Raw genomic sequence first — 24,277 nt, 5'->3', positions numbered from 1 at the left:
GACTAAGAAATAAAAGTAACAAGTCATTAAAGAGCAGCAGTAAAATTTAGGTTAGTTGAGGAAATATGTACATGTAGGTAGAGTTATTAAAGTGACTATGCATAGATAATAACAGAGAGTAGCAACGGTGCAAAAGGGGGGAGGGGGGCAATGCAAATAGTCTGGGTAGCCATTTGATTAAGGTATTCAGGAGTCTTATGACTTGGGGGTAGAAGCTGTTATGGAGCCTCTTGGACCTAGACTTGGCGCTCCGGTACCACTTGCCGTGCGATAGCAGAGAGAACAGTCTATGTCCAGGGTAGCTGGAGTCTTTGACAAGTTTTTGTGCCTTTCTCTGACACCGCCTGGTATAGAGGTCATGGATGGCAGGAAGCTTGGCCCCAGTGATGTACTGGGCCGTACGCACTACCCTCTGTAGTGCCTTGCGGTCGGAGGCCGAGCAGTTGCCATACCAGGCAGTGATGCAACCAGTCAGGATGCTCTCGATGGTGCAGCTGTAGAACCTTTTGAGGATCTGAGGACCCATACCAAATCTTTTTAGTCTCCTGAGGGGGAATAGGTTTTGTCGTGCCCTCTTCACAACTGTCTTGTCTTGGTGTGCTTGGACCATGTTAGTTTGTTGGTGATGTGGACGCCAAGGAACTTGAAGCTCTTAACTTGCTCCACTGCAGCCCCCTCGATTAGAATGGGGACGTGCTCGGTCCTCCTTTTCCTGTTGTCCACAATCATCTCCATTGTCTTGATCACGTTGAGGGAGAGGTTGTTGTCCTGGCACCACACTGCCAGGTCTCTGACCTCCTCCCTTAAGGCTGTCTCATCGTTAAGGGAGAGGTTGTTGTCCTGACACCACACTGCCAGGTCTCTGACCTCCTCCTTATAGGCTCCTTATAGGCTGTCTCGTCGTTATCGGTGATCAGGCCTACAACTGTTGTATCATCGGCAAACTTAGAAGGTGGTCCAGGGTTTCTGGGATAATGATGTTGATGAGACCAACCTTTCAAAGCACTTCATAGTATATCATATCATACTGATGTGAGTGCTACGGGTCGGTCGTCATTTAGGCAGGTTACCTTAGTGTTCTTGGGCTCAGGTGGTCTGCTTGAAACATGTTGGTATTACAGACTCAGACAGGCAGAGGTTGAAAATGTCAATGAAGACACTTGCCAGTTGGTCAGTACACGTCCTGGTAATCTGTCTGCCCCCGCGGCCTTGTGAATGTTGACCTGTTTAAAGGTCTTACTCACATCTGCTGCGGAGAGCGTGATCACACAGTCTTCCAGAAAAACTGGTGCTTTCGTGCATGTTTCGGTGTTATTTGCCTCGAAGCGAGCATAGAAGTAGTTTAGCTCGTCTGGTAGGCTCGTATCACTGGGCAGCTCTTGGCAGTGCTTCCCTTTGTAGTCTGTAATGGTTAGCAAGCCCTGCCACATCCGACAAGTGTCAGAGCCGGTGTAGTACAATTCAATCTTAGTCCTGTATTGACACTTTCCCTGTTTAATGGTTCGACGGAGGGCATAGCAGAATTTCTTATAAGCTTCCGGGTTAGAGTCCCGCTCTTTGAAAGTGGCAGCTCTAGCCTTTAGGTCAGTGCGGACGTAGCCTGTAATCCATGGCTTCTGGTTGGGGTATGTACGTACGGTCACTGGGGGGACGACGTCATCGATGCACTTATTGATGAAGCCAGTGACTGATGTGGTGTACTCCTCAATGCCATCGGAGGAATCCCGGAACATGTTCCAGTCTGTGATAGCAAAACAGTCCTGTAGTTTAGCATCTGCTTCATCTGACCACTTTTTTATTGATTTAGTCACTGGTGCTTCCTGCTTAAATTTTTGCTTGTAAGCAGGATGGTCAGAATTGCCAAATGGTTCCTGCTTTAGTTTTTGCTTGTGAGCAGGAATCAGGAGGATATAATTATAGTCAGATTTGCCAAATGGAGGGCGAGGGAGAGCTTTGTATGCGTCTCTGTGTGTGGAGTAAAGGTGGTCTAGAGTTTTTTTCCCCCCTGGTTGCACATATAACATGCTGATAACAATTTGGCAAAACTGATTTGAGTTTCCCTGCATTAAAGTCCCCGGCCACTAGGAGCGCCGCCTCTGGATGAGCGTTTTCCTGTTTGCTATACAGCTCATTGAGTGCTGTCTTACAGCCTCTGACTGTGGTTGTATGTAGACAGCTACGAAAAATACAGATAAAAACTCTCTAGGTAGGTAGTGTGGTCTACAGCTTTTCATGAGATACTCTACCTCAGGCGAGCAATAGCTAGAGACTTCCTTAGACCTGACTGCAGTTTGACGTCGCAACCAACTTCAGATGGCACGCTGGAGATTAATCAGATGAATCCCGGTTTCAACTGTACCGGGCAGATGGCAGACAGCGTCATGTGAGCGAGCAGTTTGCTGATGTCAAAGTTGTGAACAGATGGTGGCGATGGGGTTATGGTATGGGCAGGCATAAGCTACGGACAACGAACACAATTGAATTTTTACCAATGGCAATTTGAATGCAGTGATACCGTGACGAGATCCTGAGGCCCATTGTCGTGCCATTCATCCGCCATCACATCATGTTTCAGCGTGATAATACACGGCCCCATGTCACAAGGATCTGTACACAATTCCTGGAAGCTGACAATGTCCCAGTTCTTCCATGGCCTGCATACTCACCAGACACGTCACCCCATTGAGCATGTTTGGGATCGACATTTACGACAGTTCCTGCCAATATCCAGCAACTTCACACAGCCATTGAAGAGTGGGACAGCATTCCACAGGCCACAATCAACAGCCTGATCAACTCTATGCAAAGGAGATGTGTCGTGATGCATGAGGCAAATGGTTTCACGGTAAAGTCTACACTACACATATTGTATTTGGCGCATGTGACAAATAACGTTTGATTTGATTAAAATCAAGGTCCAACCTCATTTTGAGTTCCGCTTTAAACCCAACCCTTCTAAAAGACACACGTACAGTAGAAGTCGGAAGTTTACATACACTTAGGTTGGAGTCATTAAAACTCGTTTTTCAACCACTCCACACATTTCTTGTTAACAAACTATAGTTTTGTCAAGTCGGTTAGGACATCTACTTTGTGCATGACACAAGTAATTCTTCCAAAAATTGTTTGCAGACAGATTATTTCACTTATAATTCACTGTATCACAATTCCAGTGGGTCAGAAGTTTACATACACTAAGTTGACTGTGCCTTTAAACAGCTTGGAAAATTCCAGAAAATTATGTCATGGCTTTAGAAGCTTCTGATAGGCTAATGACATCAAATGACATCATTTGAGACAATTGGAGGTGTACCTGTGGATGTATTTCAAGGCCTACCTTCAAACTCAGTGCCTATTTGCTTGACATTATGGGAAAATCAAAAGAAATCAGCCAAGGCCTCAGGATTTTTTTTTTTTTTAGACCACCACAAGTCTGGTTCATCCTTGGGAGTAATTTCCAAATGCCTGAAGGTACCACGTTCATCTGTACAAACAATTGTACGCAAGTATTAACATCATGGGACCACGCAGCCGTCATACTGCTCAGGAAGGAGACGCATTCTGTCTCCTAGAGATGAACGTACTTTGGTGTGAAAAGTGCAAATCAATCCCAGAACAACAGCAAAGGACCTTGTGAAGATGCTGGAGGAAACAGGTACAACAGTATCTATATCCACAGTAAAACGAGTCCTATATTGACATAACCTGAAAGGCCACTCAGCAAGGAAGAAGCCATTTCTCCAAAACCACCATAAAAAAGACTACAGTTTGCAACTGCACATGGGGACAAAGATTGTACTTTTTGGTGAAATGTCCTCTGGTCTGATGAAAGAAAAATATAACTGTTTGGCCATAATGACCATCGTTATGTTTGGAGGAAAAAGGGGGAGGCTTGCAAGCCGAAGAACACCATCCCAACCGTGAAGCACGGGGGTGGCAGCATCATGTTGTTGGGGTGCTTTGCTGCAGTAGGGACTGAAGCAACATCTCAGACATCAGTCAAGAAGTTAAAGCTTGGTCGCAAATGGGTCTTCCAAATGGACAATGACCCCAAGCATGCTTCCATTAATTAATCATTAGAATTTTGACATGTTTAAACCACACAGAGTACGGCAAAGCATTGTCAATTGCCAATTCATTTTATATTCAGTAGATCTGGGGAGGAGGGGGGAGAGTAAAGTGGGGGAGGAGGTGGGAGAGAGGAGTAGAGTGGGGGAGGAGGGGGGAGAGTAGAGTGGGGAGGAGGTGGGAGAGAGGAGTAGAGTGGGGGAGGATGGGGGAGAGTAGAGTGGGGGAGTTGGTGGGTGTAGAGAAGGGGGAGGAGAGAGGATGGGGGAGAGAGATGAGGGGGGAGAGAGGAGTAGAGTGGGGGAGAAGGGGGAGTAGGCGAGGAGGAGGAGAGAGGAGTAGAGTGGGGGAGAGAGGAGGGGGAGAGAGGAGTAGAGTGGGGGAGAGAGGAGGGGGGAGAGAGGAGTAGAGTGGGGGAGAGAGGAGGGGGGAGAGAGGAGTATAGAGTGGGGGAGAGAGGAGGGGGGAGAGAGGAGTAGAGTGGGGGAGAGAGGAGGGGGGAGAGAGGAGTAGAGTGGGGGAGAGAGGAGGGGGGAGAGAGGAGTAGAGTGGGGGAGAGAGGAGGGGGGAGAGAGGAGTAGAGTGGGGGAGAGAGGAGGGGGGAGAGAGGAGGGGGGAGAGAGGAGTAGAGTGGGGGAGGAGGGGGGGAGAGAGGAGTAGAGTGAGGGATGAGGAGAGAGGAGTAGAGTGGGGGAGAGAGGAGGGGGGAGAGAGGAGTATAGAGTGGGGGAGAGAGGAGGGGGGAGAGAGGAGTAGAGTGGGGGAGAGAGGAGGGGGAGAGAGGAGTAGAGTGGGGGAGAGAGGAGGGGGGAGAGAGGAGTAGAGTGGGGGAGGAGGGGGGAGAGAGGAGTAGAGTGAGGGATGAGGGGGGGGGGAGAGGAGTAGAGTGAGGGAGGAGGGGGGGGGGGAGTAGAGTGAGGGAGGAGGGGGGGGAGAGGAGTAGAGTGAGGGAGGAGGGGGGAGAGAGGAGTAGAGTGAGGGAGGAGGGGGGGGAGAGGAGTAGAGTGAGGGAGGAGGGGGGGGAGAGGACACGTAAGTAAATATTTCTCTCTTGAAACATGTTAGTTTACACCTGTTGTTTACCAGCATGTCACTGTTAGTCCTGTTGTTTACCAAGCACGTCACTGTTAGTCCTGTTGTTTACCAGCATGTCACTGTTAGTCCTGTTGTTTACCAAGCATGTCACTGTTAGTCCTGTTGTTTACCAAGCACGTCACTGTTAGTCCTGTTGTTTACCAAGCATGTCACTGTTAGTCCTGTTGTTTACCAAGCACGTCACTGTTAGTCCTGTTGTTGACCAAGCATGTCACTGTTAGTCCTGTAGTTTACCAGCATGTCACTGTTAGTCCTGTTGTTTACCAAGCATGTCACTGTTAGTCCTGTTGTTTACCAGCATGTCACTGTTAGTCCTGTTGTTTACCAGCATGTCACTGTTAGTCCTGTAGTTTACCAGCATGTCACTGTTAGTCCTGTAGTTTACCAGCATGTCACTGTTAGTCCTGTAGTTTACCAGCATGTCACTGTTAGTCCTGTAGTTTACCAGCATGTCACTGTTAGTCCTGTAGTTTACCAGCATGTCACTGTTAGTCCTGTAGTTTACCAGCATGTCACTGTTAGTCCTGTAGTTTACCAGCATGTCACTGTTAGTCCTGTAGTTTACCAGCATGTCACTGTTAGTCCTGTTGTTTACCAAGCATGTCACTGTTAGTCCTGTTGTTTACCAAGCACGTCACTGTTAGTCCTGTTGTTTACCAAGCATGTCACTGTTAGTCCTGTTGTTTACCAAGCACGTCACTGTTAGTCCTGTTGTTGACCAAGCATGTCACTGTTAGTCCTGTAGTTTACCAGCATGTCACTGTTAGTCCTGTTGTTTACCAAGCATGTCACTGTTAGTCCTGTTGTTTACCAGCATGTCACTGTTAGTCCTGTTGTTTACCAGCATGTCACTGTTAGTCCTGTTGTTTACCAGCATGTCACTGTTAGTCCTGTAGTTTACCAGCATGTCACTGTTAGTCCTGTAGTTTACCAGCATGTCACTGTTAGTCCTGTAGTTTACCAGCATGTCACTGTTAGTCCTGTAGTTTACCAGCATGTCACTGTTAGTCCTGTAGTTTACCAGCATGTCACTGTTAGTCCTGTAGTTTACCAGCATGTCACTGTTAGTCCTGTAGTTTACCAGCATGTCACTGTTAGTCCTGTAGTTTACCAGCATGTCACTGTTAGTCCTGTTGTTTACCAAGCATGTCACTGTTAGTCCTGTTGTTTACCAAGCACGTCACTGTTAGTCCTGTTGTTTACCAAGCATGTCACTGTTAGTCCTGTTGTTTACCAAGCACGTCACTGTTAGTCCTGTTGTTGACCAAGCATGTCACTGTTAGTCCTGTAGTTTACCAGCATGTCACTGTTAGTCCTGTTGTTTACCAAGCATGTCACTGTTAGTCCTGTTGTTTACCAGCATGTCACTGTTAGTCCTGTTGTTTACCAGCATGTCACTGTTAGTCCTGTAGTTTACCAGCATGTCACTGTTAGTCCTGTAGTTTACCAGCATGTCACTGTTAGTCCTGTAGTTTACCAGCATGTCACTGTTAGTCCTGTAGTTTACCAGCATGTCACTGTTAGTCCTGTAGTTTACCAGCATGTCACTGTTAGTCCTGTAGTTTACCAGCATGTCACTGTTAGTCCTGTAGTTTACCAGCATGTCACTGTTAGTCCTGTAGTTTACCAGCATGTCACTGTTAGTCCTGTAGTTTACCAGCATGTCACTGTTAGTCCTGTTGTTTACCAAGCATGTCACTGTTAGTCCTGTTGTTTACCAAGCACGTCACTGTTAGTCCTGTTGTTTACCAAGCATGTCACTGTTAGTCCTGTTGTTTACCAAGCACGTCACTGTTAGTCCTGTTGTTGACCAAGCATGTCACTGTTAGTCCTGTAGTTTACCAGCATGTCACTGTTAGTCCTGTTGTTTACCAATCATGTCACTGTTAGTCCTGTTGTTTGCCAGCATGTCACTGTTAGTCCTGTTGTTTACCAGCATGTCACTGTTAGTCCTGTTGTTTACCAGCATGTCACTGTTACTCCTGTTGTTTACCAAGCATGTCACTGTTAGTCCTGTAGTTTACCAGCATGTCACTGTTAGTCCTGTTGTTTACCAGCACGTCACTGTTAGTCCTGTAGTTTACCAGCATGTCACTGTTAGTCCTGTTGTTTACCAAGCATGTCACTGTTAGTCCTGTTGTTTACCAGCACGTCACTGTTAGTCCTGTAGTTTACCAGCATGTCACTGTTAGTCCTGTAGTTTACCAGCACGTCACTGTTAGTCCTGTAGTTTACCAGCACGTCACTGTTAGTCCTGTAGTTTACCAGCACGTCACTGTTAGTCCTGTAGTTTACCAGCACGTCACTGTTAGTCCTGTTGTTTACCATCACGTCACTGTTAGTCCTGTTGTTTACCAGCATGTCACTGTTAGTCCTGTAGTTTACCAGCATGTCACTGTTAGTCCTGTAGTTTACCAGCATGTCACTGTTAGTCCTGTAGTTTACCAGCATGTCACTGTTAGTCCTGTAGTTTACCAGCATATCACTGTTAGTCCTGTAGTTTACCAGCATGTCACTGTTAGTCCTGTAGTTTACCAGCATGTCACTGTTAGTCCTGTAGTTTACCAGCATGTCACTGTTAGTCCTGTAGTTTACCAGCATGTCACTGTTAGTCCTGTTGTTTACCAAGCATGTCACTGTTAGTCCTGTTGTTTACCAAGCACGTCACTGTTAGTCCTGTTGTTTACCAAGCATGTCACTGTTAGTCCTGTTGTTTACCAAGCACGTCACTGTTAGTCCTGTTGTTTACCAAGCATGTCACTGTTTAGTCCTGTAGTTTACCAGCATGTCACTGTTAGTCCTGTTGTTTACCAAGCATGTCACTGTTAGTCCTGTTGTTTACCAGCATGTCACTGTTAGTCCTGTTGTTTACCAGCATGTCACTGTTAGTCCTGTAGTTTACCAGCATGTCACTGTTAGTCCTGTAGTTTACCAGCATGTCACTGTTAGTCCTGTAGTTTACCAGCATGTCACTGTTAGTCCTGTAGTTTGCCAGCATGTCACTGTTAGTCCTGTAGTTTACCAGCATGTCACTGTTAGTCCTGTAGTTTACCAGCATGTCACTGTTAGTCCTGTAGTTTACCAGCATGTCACTGTTAGTCCTGTTGTTTACCAAGCACGTCACTGTTAGTCCTGTTGTTTACCAAGCATGTCACTGTTAGTCCTGTTGTTTACCAAGCACGTCACTGTTAGTCCTGTTGTTGACCAAGCATGTCACTGTTAGTCCTGTAGTTTACCAGCATGTCACTGTTAGTCCTGTTGTTTACCAAGCATGTCACTGTTAGTCCTGTTGTTTACCAGCATGTCACTGTTAGTCCTGTTGTTTACCAGCATGTCACTGTTAGTCCTGTTGTTTACCAGCATGTCACTGTTAGTCCTGTAGTTTACCAGCATGTCACTGTTAGTCCTGTAGTTTACCAGCATGTCACTGTTAGTCCTGTAGTTTACCAGCATGTCACTGTTAGTCCTGTAGTTTACCAGCATGTCACTGTTAGTCCTGTAGTTTACCAGCATGTCACTGTTAGACCTGTAGTTTACCAGCATGTCACTGTTAGTCCTGTAGTTTACCAGCATGTCACTGTTAGTCCTGTAGTTTACCAGCATGTCACTGTTAGTCCTGTAGTTTACCAGCATGTCACTGTTAGTCCTGTTGTTTACCAAGCATGTCACTGTTAGTCCTGTTGTTTACCAAGCACGTCACTGTTAGTCCTGTTGTTGACCAAGCATGTCACTGTTAGTCCTGTAGTTTACCAGCATGTCACTGTTAGTCCTGTTGTTTACCAAGCATGTCACTGTTAGTCCTGTTGTTTACCAGCATGTCACTGTTAGTCCTGTTGTTTACCTGCATGTCACTGTTAGTCCTGTAGTTTACCAGCATGTCACTGTTAGTCCTGTAGTTTACCAGCATGTCACTGTTAGTCCTGTAGTTTACCAGCATGTCACTGTTAGTCCTGTAGTTTACCAGCATGTCACTGTTAGTCCTGTAGTTTACCAGCATGTCACTGTTAGTCCTGTAGTTTACCAGCATGTCACTGTTAGTCCTGTAGTTTACCAGCATGTCACTGTTAGTCCTGTTGTTTACCAAGCATGTCACTGTTAGTCCTGTTGTTTACCAAGCACGTCACTGTTAGTCCTGTTGTTTACCAAGCATGTCACTGTTAGTCCTGTTGTTTACCAAGCACGTCACTGTTAGTCCTGTTGTTGACCAAGCATGTCACTGTTAGTCCTGTAGTTTACCAGCATGTCACTGTTAGTCCTGTTGTTTACCAAGCATGTCACTGTTAGTCCTGTTGTTTACCAGCATGTCACTGTTAGTCCTGTTGTTTACCAGCATGTCACTGTTAGTCCTGTTGTTTACCAGCATGTCACTGTTAGTCCTGTTGTTTACCAGCATGTCACTGTTAGTCCTGTTGTTTACCAAGCACGTCACTGTTAGTCCTGTTGTTTACCAAGCATGTCACTGTTAGTCCTGTTGTTTACCAAGCACGTCACTGTTAGTCCTGTTGTTTACCAAGCATGTCACTGTTAGTCCTGTTGTTTACCAGCATGTCACTGTTAGTCCTGTTGTTTACCAGCATGTCACTGTTAGTCCTGTTGTTTACCAAGCACGTCACTGTTAGTCCTGTTGTTTACCAAGCATGTCACTGTTAGTCCTGTTGTTTACCAAGCATGTCACTGTTAGTCCTGTTGTTTACCAGCATGTCACTGTTAGTCCTGTTGTTTACCAGCATGTCACTGTTAGTCCTGTTGTTTACCAAGCACGTCACTGTTAGTCCTGTTGTTGACCAAGCATGTCACTGTTAGTCCTGTTGTTTACCAAGCATGTCACTGTTAGTCCTGTTGTTTACCAAGCACGTCACTGTTAGTCCTGTTGTTTACCAAGCACGTCACTGTTAGTCCTGTTGTTTACCAGCACGTCACTGTTAGTCCTGTTGTTTACCAGCACGTCACTGTTAGTCCTGTTGTTTACCAGCATGTCACTGTTAGTCCTGTTGTTTACCAGCATGTCACTGTTAGTCCTGTTGTTTACCAAGCACGTCACTGTTAGTCCTGTTGTTTACCAAGCATGTCACTGTTAGTCCTGTTGTTTACCAAGCATGTCACTGTTAGTCCTGTAGTTTACCAGCATGTCACTGTTAGTCCTGTAGTTTACCAGCATGTCACTGTTAGTCCTGTAGTTTACCAGCATGTCACTGTTAGTCCTGTAGTTTACCAGCATGTCACTGTTAGTCCTGTAGTTTACCAGCATGTCACTGTTAGTCCTGTAGTTTACCAGCATGTCACTGTTAGTCCTGTAGTTTACCAGCATGTCACTGTTAGTCCTGTAGTTTACCAGCATGTCACTGTTAGTCCTGTTGTTTACCAAGCATGTCACTGTTAGTCCTGTTGTTTACCAAGCACGTCACTGTTAGTCCTGTTGTTGACCAAGCATGTCACTGTTAGTCCTGTAGTTTACCAGCATGTCACTGTTAGTCCTGTTGTTTACCAAGCATGTCACTGTTAGTCCTGTTGTTTACCAGCATGTCACTGTTAGTCCTGTTGTTTACCTGCATGTCACTGTTAGTCCTGTAGTTTACCAAGCATGTCACTGTTAGTCCTGTTGTTTACCAAGCATGTCACTGTTAGTCCTGTTGTTTACCAAGCACGTCACTGTTAGTCCTGTTGTTGACCAAGCATGTCACTGTTAGTCCTGTGGTTTACCAGCATGTCACTGTTAGTCCTGTAGTTTACCAGCATGTCACTGTTAGTCCTGTAGTTTACCAGCATGTCACTGTTAGTCCTGTTGTTTACCAAGCATGTCACTGTTAGTCCTGTTGTTTACCAAGCACGTCACTGTTAGTCCTGTTGTTGACCAAGCATGTCACTGTTAGTCCTGTAGTTTACCAGCATGTCACTGTTAGTCCTGTTGTTTACCAAGCATGTCACTGTTAGTCCTGTTGTTTACCAGCATGTCACTGTTAGTCCTGTTGTTTACCTGCATGTCACTGTTAGTCCTGTAGTTTACCAGCATGTCACTGTTAGTCCTGTAGTTTACCAGCATGTCACTGTTAGTCCTGTTGTTTACCAGCATGTCACTGTTAGTCCTGTAGTTTACCAGCATGTCACTGTTAGTCCTGTAGTTTACCAGCATGTCACTGTTAGTCCTGTTGTTTACCAAGCATGTCACTGTTAGTCCTGTTGTTTACCAAGCACGTCACTGTTAGTCCTGTTGTTTACCAAGCATGTCACTGTTAGTCCTGTTGTTTACCAAGCACGTCACTGTTAGTCCTGTTGTTGACCAAGCATGTCACTGTTAGTCCTGTAGTTTACCAGCATGTCACTGTTAGTCCTGTTGTTTACCAAGCATGTCACTGTTAGTCCTGTTGTTTACCAGCATGTCACTGTTAGTCCTGTTGTTTACCAGCATGTCACTGTTAGTCCTGTTGTTTACCAGCATGTCACTGTTAGTCCTGTTGTTTACCAGCATGTCACTGTTAGTCCTGTTGTTTACCAAGCACGTCACTGTTAGTCCTGTTGTTTACCAAGCATGTCACTGTTAGTCCTGTTGTTTACCAAGCACGTCACTGTTAGTCCTGTTGTTTACCAAGCATGTCACTGTTAGTCCTGTTGTTTACCAGCATGTCACTGTTAGTCCTGTTGTTTACCAGCATGTCACTGTTAGTCCTGTTGTTTACCAAGCACGTCACTGTTAGTCCTGTTGTTTACCAAGCATGTCACTGTTAGTCCTGTTGTTTACCAAGCATGTCACTGTTAGTCCTGTTGTTTACCAGCATGTCACTGTTAGTCCTGTTGTTTACCAGCATGTCACTGTTAGTCCTGTTGTTTACCAAGCACGTCACTGTTAGTCCTGTTGTTTACCAAGCATGTCACTGTTAGTCCTGTTGTTTACCAAGCACGTCACTGTTAGTCCTGTTGTTGACCAAGCATGTCACTGTTAGTCCTGTTGTTTACCAGCATGTCACTGTTAGTCCTGTTGTTTACCAAGCATGTCACTGTTAGTCCTGTTGTTTACCAAGCATGTCACTGTTAGTCCTGTTGTTTACCAAGCACGTCACTGTTAGTCCTGTTGTTTACCAAGCACGTCACTGTTAGTCCTGTTGTTTACCAAGCACGTCACTGTTAGTCCTGTAGTTTACCAAGCATGTCACTGTTAGTCCTGTTGTTTACCAAGCACGTCACTGTTAGTCCTGTTGTTTACCAAGCACGTCACTGTTAGTCCTGTTGTTTACCAAGCACGTCACTGTTAGTCCTGTTGTTTACCAGCACGTCACTGTTAGTCCTGTTGTTTACCAGCACGTCACTGTTAGTCCTGTTGTTTACCAGCATGTCACTGTTAGTCCTGTTGTTTACCAGCATGTCACTGTTAGTCCTGTTGTTTACCAAGCACGTCACTGTTAGTCCTGTTGTTTACCAAGCATGTCACTGTTAGTCCTGTTGTTTACCAAGCATGTCACTGTTAGTCCTGTTGTTTACCAGCATGTCACTGTTAGTCCTGTTGTTTACCAGCATGTCACTGTTAGTCCTGTTGTTTACCAAGCACGTCACTGTTAGTCCTGTTGTTTACCAAGCATGTCACTGTTAGTCCTGTTGTTTACCAAGCATGTCACTGTTAGTCCTGTTGTTTACCAAGCACGTCACTGTTAGTCCTGTTGTTGACCAAGCATGTCACTGTTAGTCCTGTTGTTTACCAGCATGTCACTGTTAGTCCTGTTGTTTACCAAGCATGTCACTGTTAGTCCTGTTGTTTACCAAGCATGTCACTGTTAGTCCTGTTCTTTACCAAGCACGTCACTGTTAGTCCTGTTGTTTACCAAGCACGTCACTGTTAGTCCTGTTGTTTACCAAGCACGTCACTGTTAGTCCTGTAGTTTACCAAGCACGTCACTGTTAGTCCTGTTGTTTACCAAGCACGTCACTGTTAGTCCTGTTGTTTACCAAGCATGTCACTGTTAGTCCTGTTGTTTACCAAGCACGTCACTGTTAGTCCTGTTGTTTACCAGCACGTCACTGTTAGTCCTGTTGTTTACCAGCACGTCACTGTTAGTCCTGTTGTTTACCAGCACATCACTGTTAGTCCTGTTGTTTACCAAGCATGTCACTGTTAGTCCTGTTGTTTACCATGCATGTCACTGTTAGTTCTGTTGTTTACCAAGCATGTCACTGTTAGTCCTGTTGTTTACCAGCATGTCACTGTTAGTCCTGTTGTTTACCAGCATGTCACTGTTAGTCCTGTTGTTTACCAAGCACGTCACTGTTAGTCCTGTTGTTTACCAAGCATGTCACTGTTAGTCCTGTAGTTTACCAAGCATGTCACTGTTAGTCCTGTTGTTTACCAAGCATGTCACTGTTAGTCCTGTAGTTTACCAAGCATGTCACTGTTAGTCCTGTAGTTTACCAAGCATGTCACTGTTAGTCCTGTTGTTTACCAAGCATGTCACTGTTAGTCCTGTTGTTTACCAAGCATGTCACTGTTAGTCCTGTTGTTTACCAAGCATGTCACTGTTAGTCCTGTTGTTTACCAAGCATGTCACTGTTAGTCCTGTTGTTTACCAAGCATGTCACTGTTAGTCCTGTAGTTTACCAAGCATGTCACTGTTAGTCCTGTAGTTTACCAAGCATGTCACTGTTAGTCCTGTTGTTTACCAAGCATGTCACTGTTAGTCCTGTAGTTTACCAAGCATGTCACTGTTAGTCCTGTAGTTTACCAAGCATGTCACTGTTAGTCCTGTAGTTTATCAAGCACGTCACTGTTAGTCCTGTTGTTTACCAAACACGTCACTGTTAGTCCTGTTGTTTACCAAGCACGTCACTGTTAGTCCTGTTGTTTACCAAGCATGTCACTGTTAGTCCTGTAGTTTACCAAGCATGTCACTGTTAGTCCTGTTGTTTACCAAGCATGTCACTGTTAGTCCTGTTGTTTACCAAGCATGTCACTGTTAGTCCTGTTGTTTACCAAGCATGTCACTGTTAGTCCTGTTGTTTACCAGCATGTCACTGTTAGTCCTGTTGTTTACCAAGCATGTCACTGTTAGTCCTGTTGTTTACCAAGCATGTCACTGTTAGTCCTGTTGTTTACCAAGCATGTCACTGTTAGTCCTGTTGTTTACCAAGCATGTCACTGTTAGTCCTGTTGTTTACCAAGCATGTCACTGTTAGTCCTGTTGTTTACCAAGCATGTCACTGTTAGTCCTGTTGTTTACCAGCATGTCACTGTTAGTCCTGTTGTTTACCAAGCATGTCACTGTTAGTCCTGTTGTTTACCAAGCATGTAACTGTTAGTCCTGTTGTTTACCAAGCATGTCACTGTTAGCCCTGTTGTTTACCAAGCATGTCACTGTTAGTCCTGTTGTTTACCAGCATGTCACTGTTAGTCCTGTTGTTTACCAAGCATGTCACTGTTAGTCCTGTTGTTTACCAGCATGTCACTGTTAGTCCTGTTGTTTACCAAGCATGTCACTGTTAGTCCTGTTGTTTACCAAGCATGTCACTGTTAGTCCTGTTGTTTACCAAGCACGTCACTGTTACTCCTGTTGTTTACCAGCATGTCACTGTTAGTCCTGTTGTTTACCAAGCATGTCACTGTTAGTCCTGTTGTTTACCAAGCATGTCACTGTTAGTCCTGTTGTTTACCAAGCATGTCACTGTTAGTCCTGTTGTTTACCAAGCACGTCACTGTTACTCCTGTTGTTTACCAGCATGTCACTGTTAGTCCTGTTGTTTACCAAGCATGTCACTGTTAGTCCTGTTGTTTACCAGCATGTCACTGTTACTCCTGTTGTTTACCAAGCATGTCACTGTTAGTCCTGTTGTTTACCAAGCACGTCACTGTTAGTCCTGTTGTTTACCAAGCATGTCACTGTTAGTCCTGTTGTTTACCAAGCATGTCACTGTTAGTCCTGTTGTTTACCAAGCATGTGCCAAATTAAATGGACTTTACGAGCCATAACGTCCTAGTAAATATATTGTATCTGTGAGCTACTATCGGAAGCTCTGGTTCAATTTAAACCAGCAGAACTATCCGCTTCATACTCAGGTATCATATGAGCTACACTCTCTGGCTCAGTTTGTAGGTAATGTTACCTGCAGGTACATACAACACCACTCCATACTACCTACCAGAGGAAGCAGGTTCCTCTCCATACTACCTACCAGAGGAAGCAGGTACATACAACACCTCTCCATACTACCTACCAGAGGAAGCAGGTACATACAACACCTCTCCATACTACCTACCAGAGGAAGCAGGTACATACAACACCACTCCATACTACCTACCAGAGGAAGCAGGTTCCTCTCCATACTACCTACCAGAGGAAGCAGGTACATACACCACCTCTCCATACTACCTACCAGAGGAAGCAGGTACATACAACACCTCTCCATACTACCTACCAGAGGAAGCAGGTACATACACCACCTCTATGTACATACGTTCTATAACAACACACAAGCCCCTGGGCAGCTCATTCTCTCTAATCTCATATCAAAGCCGGCGTCTTTCAAAGCATCACACACACGTGATCTGCCTGTCCGGTTTTGCACCCCCTCAGGCACGTGCAGTGGAGCAGATCTTTGCAGGCTATACTCAGCCTTGTGTCAGGGTAGTAAGTTGGTGGTCTGTTGATATCCCTCTAGTGGTGTGGGGACTATACTCAGCCTTGTCTCAGGGTAGTAAGTTGGGGGTCTGTTGACATCCCTCTAGTGGTGTGAGGACTATACTCAGCCTTGTCTCAGGGTAGTAAGTTGGTGGTCTGTTGATATCCCTCTAGTGGTGTGGGGACTATACTCAGCCTTGTCTCAGGGTAGTAAGTTGGGGGTCTGTTGATATCCCTCTAGTGGTGTGGGGACTATACTCAGCCTTGTCTCAGGGTAGTAAGTTAGGGGTCTGTTGATATCCCTCCAGTGGTGTGGGGACTATACTCAGCCTTGTCTCAGGGTAGTAAGTTAGGGGTCTGTTGACATCCCTCTAGTGGTGTGGGGACTATACTCAGCCTTGTCTCAGGGTAGTAAGTTAGGGGTCTGTTGACATCCCACTCGTGGTGTGGGGACTATACTCAGCCTTGTCTCAGGGTAGTAAGTTAGGGGTCTGTTGATATCCCTCTAGTGGTGTGGGGACTATACTCAGCCTTGTCTCAGGGTAGTAAGTTGGTGGTCTGTTGATATCCCTCTAGTGGTGTGGGGACTATACTCGGCCTTGTCTCAGGGTAGTAAGTTGGTGGTCTGTTGATATCCCTCTAGTGGTGTGGGGACTATACTCAGCCTTGTCTCAGGGTAATAAGTTAGTGGTCTGTTGATATCCCTCTAGTGGTGTGGGGACTATACTCAGCCTTGTCTCAGGGTAGTAAGTTAGTGGTCTGTTGATATCCCTCTAGTGGTGTGGGGACTATACTCAGCCTTGTCTCAGGGTAGTAAGTTAGTGGTCTGTTGATATCCCTCTAGTGGTGTGGGGACTATACTCGGCCTTGTCTCAGGGTAGTAAGTTAGGGGTCTGTTGACATCCCTCTAGTGGTGTGGGGACTATACTCAGCCTTGTGTCAGGGTAGTAAGTTGGTGGTCTGTTGATATCCCTCTAGTGGTGTGGGGACTATACTCGGCCTTGTCTCAGGGTAGTAAGTTAGGGGTCTGTTGATATCCCTCTAGTGGTGTGGGGACTATACTCTGCCTTGTCTCAGGGTAGTAAGTTAGGGGTCTGTTGATATCCCTCTAGTGGTGTGGGGACTATACTCAGCCTTGTCTCAGGGTAGTAAGTTGGTGGTCTGTTGATATCCCTCTAGTGGTGTGGGGACTATACTCAGCCTTGTCTCAGGGTAGTAAGTTAGTGGTCTGTTGATATCCCTCTAGTGGTGTGGGGACTATACTCAGCCTTGTCTCAGGGTAGTAAGTTGGTGGTCTGTTGATATCCCTCTAGTGGTGTGGGGACTATACTCAGCCTGGTCTCAGGGTAGTAAGTTGGTGGTCTGTTGATATCCCTCTAGTGGTGTGGGGACTATACTCAGCCTTGTCTCAGGGTAGTAAGTTAGGGGTCTGTTGATATCCCTCTAGTGGTGTGGGGACTATACTCAGCCTTGTCTCAGGGTAGTAAGTTAGTGGTCTGTTGATATCCCTCTAGTGGTGTGGGGACTATACTCAGCCTTGTCTCAGGGTAGTAAGTTAGTGGTCTGTTGATATCCCTCTAGTGGTGTGGGGACTATACTCAGCCTTGTCTCTGGGTAGTAAGTTAGTGGTCTGTTGATATCTCTCTAGTGGTGTGGGGACTATACTCAGCCTTGTCTCAGGGTAGTAAGTTGGTGGTCTGTTGATATCCCTCTAGTGGTGTGGGGACTATACTCAGCCTTGTCTCTGGGTAGTAAGTTAGTGGTCTGTTGATATCTCTCTAGTGGTGTGGGGACTATACTCAGCCTTGTCTCAGGGTAGTAAGTTAGGGGTCTGTTGATATCCCTCTAGTGGTGTGGGGACTATACTCAGCCTTGTCTCAGGGTAGTAAGTTAGGGGTCTGTTGATATCCCTCTAGTGGTGTGAGGACTATACTCGGCCTTGTCTCAGGGTAGTAAGTTAGGGGTCTGTTGATATCCCTCTAGTGGTGTGGGGACTATACTCAGCCTTGTCTCAGGGTAGTAAGTTAGTGGTCTGTTGATATCCCTCTAGTGGTGTGGGGACTATACTCAGCCTTGTCTCAGGGTAGTAAGTTGGTGGTCTGTTGATATCCCTCTAGTGGTGTGGGGACTATACTCGGCCTTGTCTCAGGGTAGTAAGTTAGGGGTCTGTTGATATCCCTCTAGTGGTGTGGGGACTATACTCAGCCTTGTCTCAGGGCAGTAACTTAGTGGTCTGTTGATATCCCTCTAGTGGTGTGGGGACTATACTCAGCCTTGTCTCAGGGTAGTAAGTTAGGGGTCTGTTGACATCCCTCTAGTGGTGTGGGGACTATACTCAGCCTTGTCTCAGGGTAGTAAGTTAGTGGTCTGTTGATATCCCTCTAGTGGTGTGGGGACTATACTCAGCCTTGTCTCAGGGTAGTAAGTTAGTGGTCTGTTGACATCCCTCTAGTGGTGTGGGGACTATACTCGGCCTTTCTCAGGGTAGTAAGTTGGTGGTCTGTTGATATCCCTCTAGTGGTGTGTGGTCTATACTCAGCCTTGTCTCAGGGTAGTAAGTTAGTGGTCTGTTGATATCTCTCTAGTGGTGTGGGGACTATACTCAGCCTTGTCTCAGGGTAGTAAGTTGGTGGTCTGTTGATATCCCTCTAGTGGTGTGGGGACTATACTCAGCCTTGTCTCTGGGTAGTAAGTTAGTGGTCTGTTGATATCTCTCTAGTGGTGTGAGGACTATACTCAGCCTTGTCTCAGGGTAGTAAGTTAGGGGTCTGTTGATATCCCTCTAGTGGTGTGGGGACTATACTCAGCCTTGTCTCAGGGTAGTAAGTTGGTGGTCTGTTGATATCCCTCTAGTGGTGTGAGGACTATACTCGGCCTTGTCTCAGGGTAGTAAGTTAGTGGTCTGTTGATATCCCTCTAGTGGTGTGGGGACTATACTCAGCCTTGTCTCAGGGTAGTAAGTTGGTGGTCTGTTGATATCCCTCTAGTGGTGTGGGGACTATACTCAGCCTTGTCTCAGGGTAGTAAGTTAGGGGTCTGTTGATATCCCTCTAGTGGTGTGGGGACTATACTCAGCCTTGTCTCAGGGTAGTAAGTTAGGGGTATGTTGATATCCCTCTAGTGGTGTGGGGGCTGTGCTTTGGCAAAGTGTGTGGGGTTATATCCTGCCTGGTTGGCCCTGTCCGGGGGTATCGTCGGACGGGGCCACAGTGTCTGCCACCCCCCCCTGTCTCAGTCCCCAGTATTTATGCTGCAATAGTCTATGTGCCAGGGGGCTGGGGTTAGTCTGTTATATCTGGTCTCTCTCTCTATATATATATATATATATATATATATACAGTGGGGAGAACAAGTATTTGATACACTGCCGATTTTGAAGGTTTTCCTACTTACAAAGCATGTAGAGGTCTGTAATTTTTATCATAGGTACACTTCAACTGTGAGAGACGGAATCTAAAACAAGAATCCAGAAAATCACATTGTATGATTTTTAAGTAATTAATTTGCATTTTATTGCGTGACATAAGTATTTGATACATCAGAAAAGCAGAACTTAATATTTGGTACAGAAACCTTTGTTTGCAATTACAAAGATCATACGTTTCCTGTAGTTATTGACCAGGTTTGCACACACTGCAGCAGGGATTTTGGCCCACTCCTCCATACATACCTTCTCCAGATCCTTCAGGTTTCGGGGCTGTCGCTGGGCAATACGGACGTTCAGCTCCCTCCAAAGATTTTCTATTGGGTTCAGGTCTGGAGACTGGCTAGGCCACTCCAGGACCTTGAGATGCTTCTTACGGAGCCACTCCTTAGTTTCCCTGGCTGTGTGTTTCGGGTCGTTGTCATGCTGGAAGATCCAGCCACGACCCATCTTCAATGCTCTTACTGAGGGAAGGAGGTTTTTGGCCAAGATCTCGCGATACATGGCCCCATCCATCGTCCCCTCATTACGGTGCAGTCGTCCTGTCCCCTTTGCAGAAAAGCATCCCCAAAGAATTATGTTTCCACCTCCATGCTTCACGGTTGGGAGGGTGTTCTTGGGGTTGTACTCAACCTTCTTCTTCCTCCAAACACGGCGAGTGGAGTTTAGACCAAAAAGCTCTATTTTTGTCTCATCAGACCACATGACCTTCTCCCATTCCTCCTCTGGATCATCCAGATGGTCATTGGCAAACTTCAGACGGGCCTGGACATGCGCTGGCTTGAGCAGGGGGACCTTGCGTGCGCTGCAGGATTTCAATCCATGACGGCGTAGTGTGTTACTAATGGTTTTCTTTGAGACTGTGGTCCCAGCTCTCTTCAGGTCATTGACCAGGTCCTGCCGTGTAGTTCTGGGCTGATCCCTCACCTTCCTTATGATCATTGATGCCCCACGAGGTGAGATCTTGCATGGAGCCCCAGACCGAGGGTGATTGACCGTCATCTTGAACATCTTCCATTTTCTAATAATTGCGCCAACAGTTGTTGCCTTCTCACCAAGCTGCTTGCCTATTGTCCTGTAGCCCATCCCAGCCTTGTACAGGTCTACAATTTTATCCCTGATGTCCTTACACAGCTCTCTGGTCTTGGCCATTGTGGAGAGATTGGAGTCTGTTTGATTGAGTGTGTGTACAGGTGTCTTTTATACAGGTAACAAGTTCAAACAGGTGCAGTTAATACAGGTAATGAGTGGAGAACAGGAGAGCTTCTAAAAGAAAAACTAACAGGTCTGTGAGAGCCGGAATTCTTACTGGTTGGTAGGTGATCAAATACTTATGTCACGCAATAAAATGCAAATTAATTACTTAAAAATCATACAATGTGATTTTCTGGATTTTTGTTTTAGATTCCGTCTCTCACAGTTGAAGTGTACCTATGATAAAAATTACAGACCTCTACATGCTTTGTAAGTAGGAAAACCTTCAAAATCGGCAGTGTATCAAATACTTGTTCTCCCCACTGTATATACCTGGCCTGATGACTCCTGGCTGTCCCCAGTCCATCTGGACGTGCTGATGAGACTAGGGAACCCTGACCTGTTCACCGGACGTGCTGTTGTCGACTCTCTCTCTACCGCACCTGCCGTCTCTAACTCTTAATGATCGGCTATGAAAATCCAACTGACATTTACTCCTGAGGTGCTGACCTGTTGCACCCTCGACAACCACTGTGATTATTATTATTTGACCCTGCTGGTCATCTGTGAACGTTTGACCATCTTGAAGAACGATCTGGCCAGTGGAGGCTGCTCAGGGGAGGACGGTTCATCATAACGGCTTGAATAATGGAATGATATCCTACACATCAAAGACCACTCCGTTATGAGCTGTCCTCTCCCTCAGCAGCCTCCACTGGATCTGGCCTTAATAATGTACTCTCATCATCCCCTCCGAGCCTAGTTCCTCTCTAAGTTTCTTCCTAAGTTCTCGTCTTCCTTGCCCTTGTGTTTCTACATCTGCGTTGCTTATTGTTTGGGGCTGGTGACATCGGCTGATATAAAAAACTTCATAAAGAAATGTTATTTGATGACACACACACACACACACACACACACACACACACACACACACACACACACACACACACACACACACACACACACACACACACACACACACACACACACACACACACACACACACACACACACACACACCCTTCTAGTTGCTTAAAGTAACAATTCCCTTCATAAATCATAGAGAGATATATTATAGAAGTTCTGAAAACTGCTGTTCTGATTCTTGAGGTGTTACAACAGAGACACAGAGAAAGACGTCGGGACATTTGATCCCCTCTAGAGGTCACCAGATGTCCTACAGTCTGTCCACCTCTGATCCCCTCTAGAGGTCACCAGATGTCCTACAGTCTGTCCACCTCTGATCCCCTCTAGAGGTCACCAGATGTCCTACAGTCTGTCCACCTCTGATCCCCTCTAGAGGTCACCAGATGTCCTACAGTCTGTCCACCTCTGATCCCCTCTAGAGGTCACCTGATGTCCTACAGTCTGTCCACCTCTGATCCCCTCTAGAGGTCACCAGATGTCCTACAGTCTGTATGACAGCCCCTCTAAATAGGTATGTATGGATACATACTGTGGTGTATTTACAGGTAAGTAGTTAGGTGGCTGAGGGGTAGGGTAGAGGGGGTAGGGGGTAGGGTAGAGGGGGTAGGGTAGAGGGGGTAGGGGGTAGGGGGGAGGGGTTAGGGGGTAGGGTAGAGGGGGTAGAGTAGAGGGGGTAGGGGGTAGGGGGTAGGGTAGAGGGGGTAGAGTAGAGGGGGTAGGGGGTAGGGGGTAGGGTAGAGGGGGTAGAGTAGAGGGGGTAGGGGGTAGGGTAGAGGGGGTAGGGTAGAGGGGGTAGAGTAGAGGGGGTAGGGGATAGGGTAGAGGGGGTAGAGTAGAGGGGGTAGGGGGTAGGGGGTAGGGTAGAGGGGGTAGGGTAGAGGGGGTAGAGTAGAGGGGGTAGGGGATAGGGTAGAGGGGGTAGGGTAGAGGGGGTAGAGTAGAGGGGGTAGGGGGTAGGGGGTAGGGTAGAGGGGGTAGGGGATAGGGTAGAGGGGGTAGGGTAGAGGGGGTAGGGGGTAGGGGGTAGGGGTTAGGGTAGAGGGGGTAGGGGATAGGGCAGAGAGGGTAGGGTAGTGGGGGTAGGGTAGAGGGGGTAGAGTAGAGGGGGTAGGGGGTAGGGGGTAGGGGGTAGGGTAGAGGGGGTAGGGTAGAGGGGGTAGAGTAGAGGGGGTAGGGGATAGGGTAGAGGGGGTAGGGTAGAGGGGGTAGAGTAGAGGGGGTAGGGGGTAGGGGGTAGGGTAGAGGGGGTAGGGGATAGGGTAGAGGGGGTAGGGTAGAGGGGGGTAGGGGATAGGGTAGAGGGGGTAGGGTAGAGGGGGTAGGGGATAGGGTAGAGGGGGTAGGGTAGAGGGGGTAGGGGATAGGGTAGAGGGGGTAGGGTAGAGGGGGTAGGGGATAGGGTAGAGGGGGTAGGGTAGAGGGGGTAGGGGGTAGGGGGGAGGGGGGAGGGGATAGGGTAGAGGGGGTAGGGTAGAGGGGGTAGGGGGGAGGGGGTAGGGATAGGGTAGAGGGGGTAGGGGATAGGGTAGAGGGGGTAGGGTAGATATAGATACATACTGTAGTGTACTTACCGGTACGTAGTTAGGTGGCTGAGGGGTAGGGGGTCGAGGGGGTAGAGAGGGTAGAGGGAGAGGGGGTAGGGGGTAGGGTAGAGGGGGTAGGGGATAGGGCAGAGAGGGTAGGGTAGTGGGGGTAGGGTAGAGGGGGGAGGGTAGAGGGGGTAGGGGGTAGGGGAGAGGGGGTAGGGTAGAGGGGGTAGAGGGGGTAGGGGAGATATAGATACATACTGTAGTGTACTTACAGGTAAGTAGTTAGGTGACTGAGGTTGTCAGGTACAGCTGATAGTCCCAGTTCAGAACAGTCCGCCAGAACAAAGATACCGTCCTCCTCACACTGACACGGCGAAGGGCACAGTCCTGCCCCCGATGAGTCCTTCTGCCCCTCGCGCCCGTACCCCAACACACCCCACGACCAGCACAGCACCATCAACACACACAGCATCTCTCTTGCTCCCGCTCTCTCTCTCTCTGTCAGTCTCTCCAGGCTTGTCAGTCTCTCTCTCTCTCTGTCAGTCTCTCCAGGCTTGTCAGTCTCTCTCTCTCTCTGTCAGTCTCTCCAGGCTTGTCAGTCTCTCTCTCTCTCTCTGTCAGTCTCTCTCTCTGTCAGTCTCTCTGTCAGTCTCTCCAGGCGTGTCAGTCTCTCTCTCTCTCTGTCAGTCTCTCCAGGCTTGTCAGTCTCTCTCTCTCTGTCAGTCTCTCCAGGCTTGTCAGTCTCTCTCTCTGTCAGTCTCTCTCTCTGTCAGTCTCTCTGTCAGTCTCTCCAGGCTTGTCAGTCTCTCTCTCTCTCTGTCAGTCTCTCCAGGCTTGTCAGTCTCTCTCTCTCTCTCTCTCTCTGTCAGTCTCTCCAGGCTTGTCAGTCTCTCTCTCTCTGTCAGTCTCTCCAGTCTTGTCAGTCTCTCTCTCTCTGTCAGTCTCTCCAGGCTTGTCAGTCTCTCTCTCTCTGTCAGTCTCTCCAGGCTTGTCAGTCTCTCTCTCTCTCTCTGTCAGTCTCTCCAGGCTTGTCAGTCTCTCTCTCTCTCTGTCAGTCTCTCCAGTCTTGTCAGTCTCTCTCTCTCTCTCTCTCTGTCAGTCTCTCCAGGCTTGTCAGTCTCTCTCTCTCTCTGTCAGCCTCTCCAGTCTTGTCAGTCTCTCTCTCTCTGGTCCAGTGTGTATACCAGTCAACAGTTAGGTCCCATAGTTTGCATAACAAATCTCTTGGTTGCCTTCTCTCTCTGCTCTGTCTCTTCTCTTCTTCTGTATCAATCTGCCTCCCACCTCTCTCTCTCTCTCTCTCTCTCTCTCTTGAAACATGTACCTATTGTATAGTGAGTTCATCAGCTCTGAATGGGCTGTGCTGATTGGCTCGAAGTTTTGGAGCTGGGCCGGAACATTTCAGATGAGGGGAGGGGCCTAGATCCCTTTCTCTTTGAGTCTGG

The 24,277-nt window shown here is 47.1% G+C and overlaps 1 protein-coding gene across 1 annotated transcript in view; it reads right to left on the bottom strand.

Annotated features, from left to right (window-relative positions):
* Window positions 1-24,068, bottom strand: part of LOC139557935 (leucine-rich repeat-containing G-protein coupled receptor 6) — a 99,524-nt gene extending 75,456 nt beyond the window's left edge. The window contains exon 1 of the mRNA XM_071373291.1: window positions 23,105-24,068. Within this exon, the coding sequence (XP_071229392.1) occupies window positions 23,105-23,304 (200 nt within the window). The 5' untranslated portion in view covers window positions 23,305-24,068. The remainder of the gene's footprint in view (window positions 1-23,104) is intronic.
* Window positions 24,069-24,277: the final 209 nt, after the last annotated feature.

This window comes from Salvelinus alpinus, chromosome 28, assembly GCF_045679555.1.
Source record: "Salvelinus alpinus chromosome 28, SLU_Salpinus.1, whole genome shotgun sequence".
Classification (NCBI taxonomy): domain Eukaryota; kingdom Metazoa; phylum Chordata; class Actinopteri; order Salmoniformes; family Salmonidae; genus Salvelinus; species Salvelinus alpinus.
This window is presented reverse-complemented; position numbering and strand designations above follow the sequence as displayed.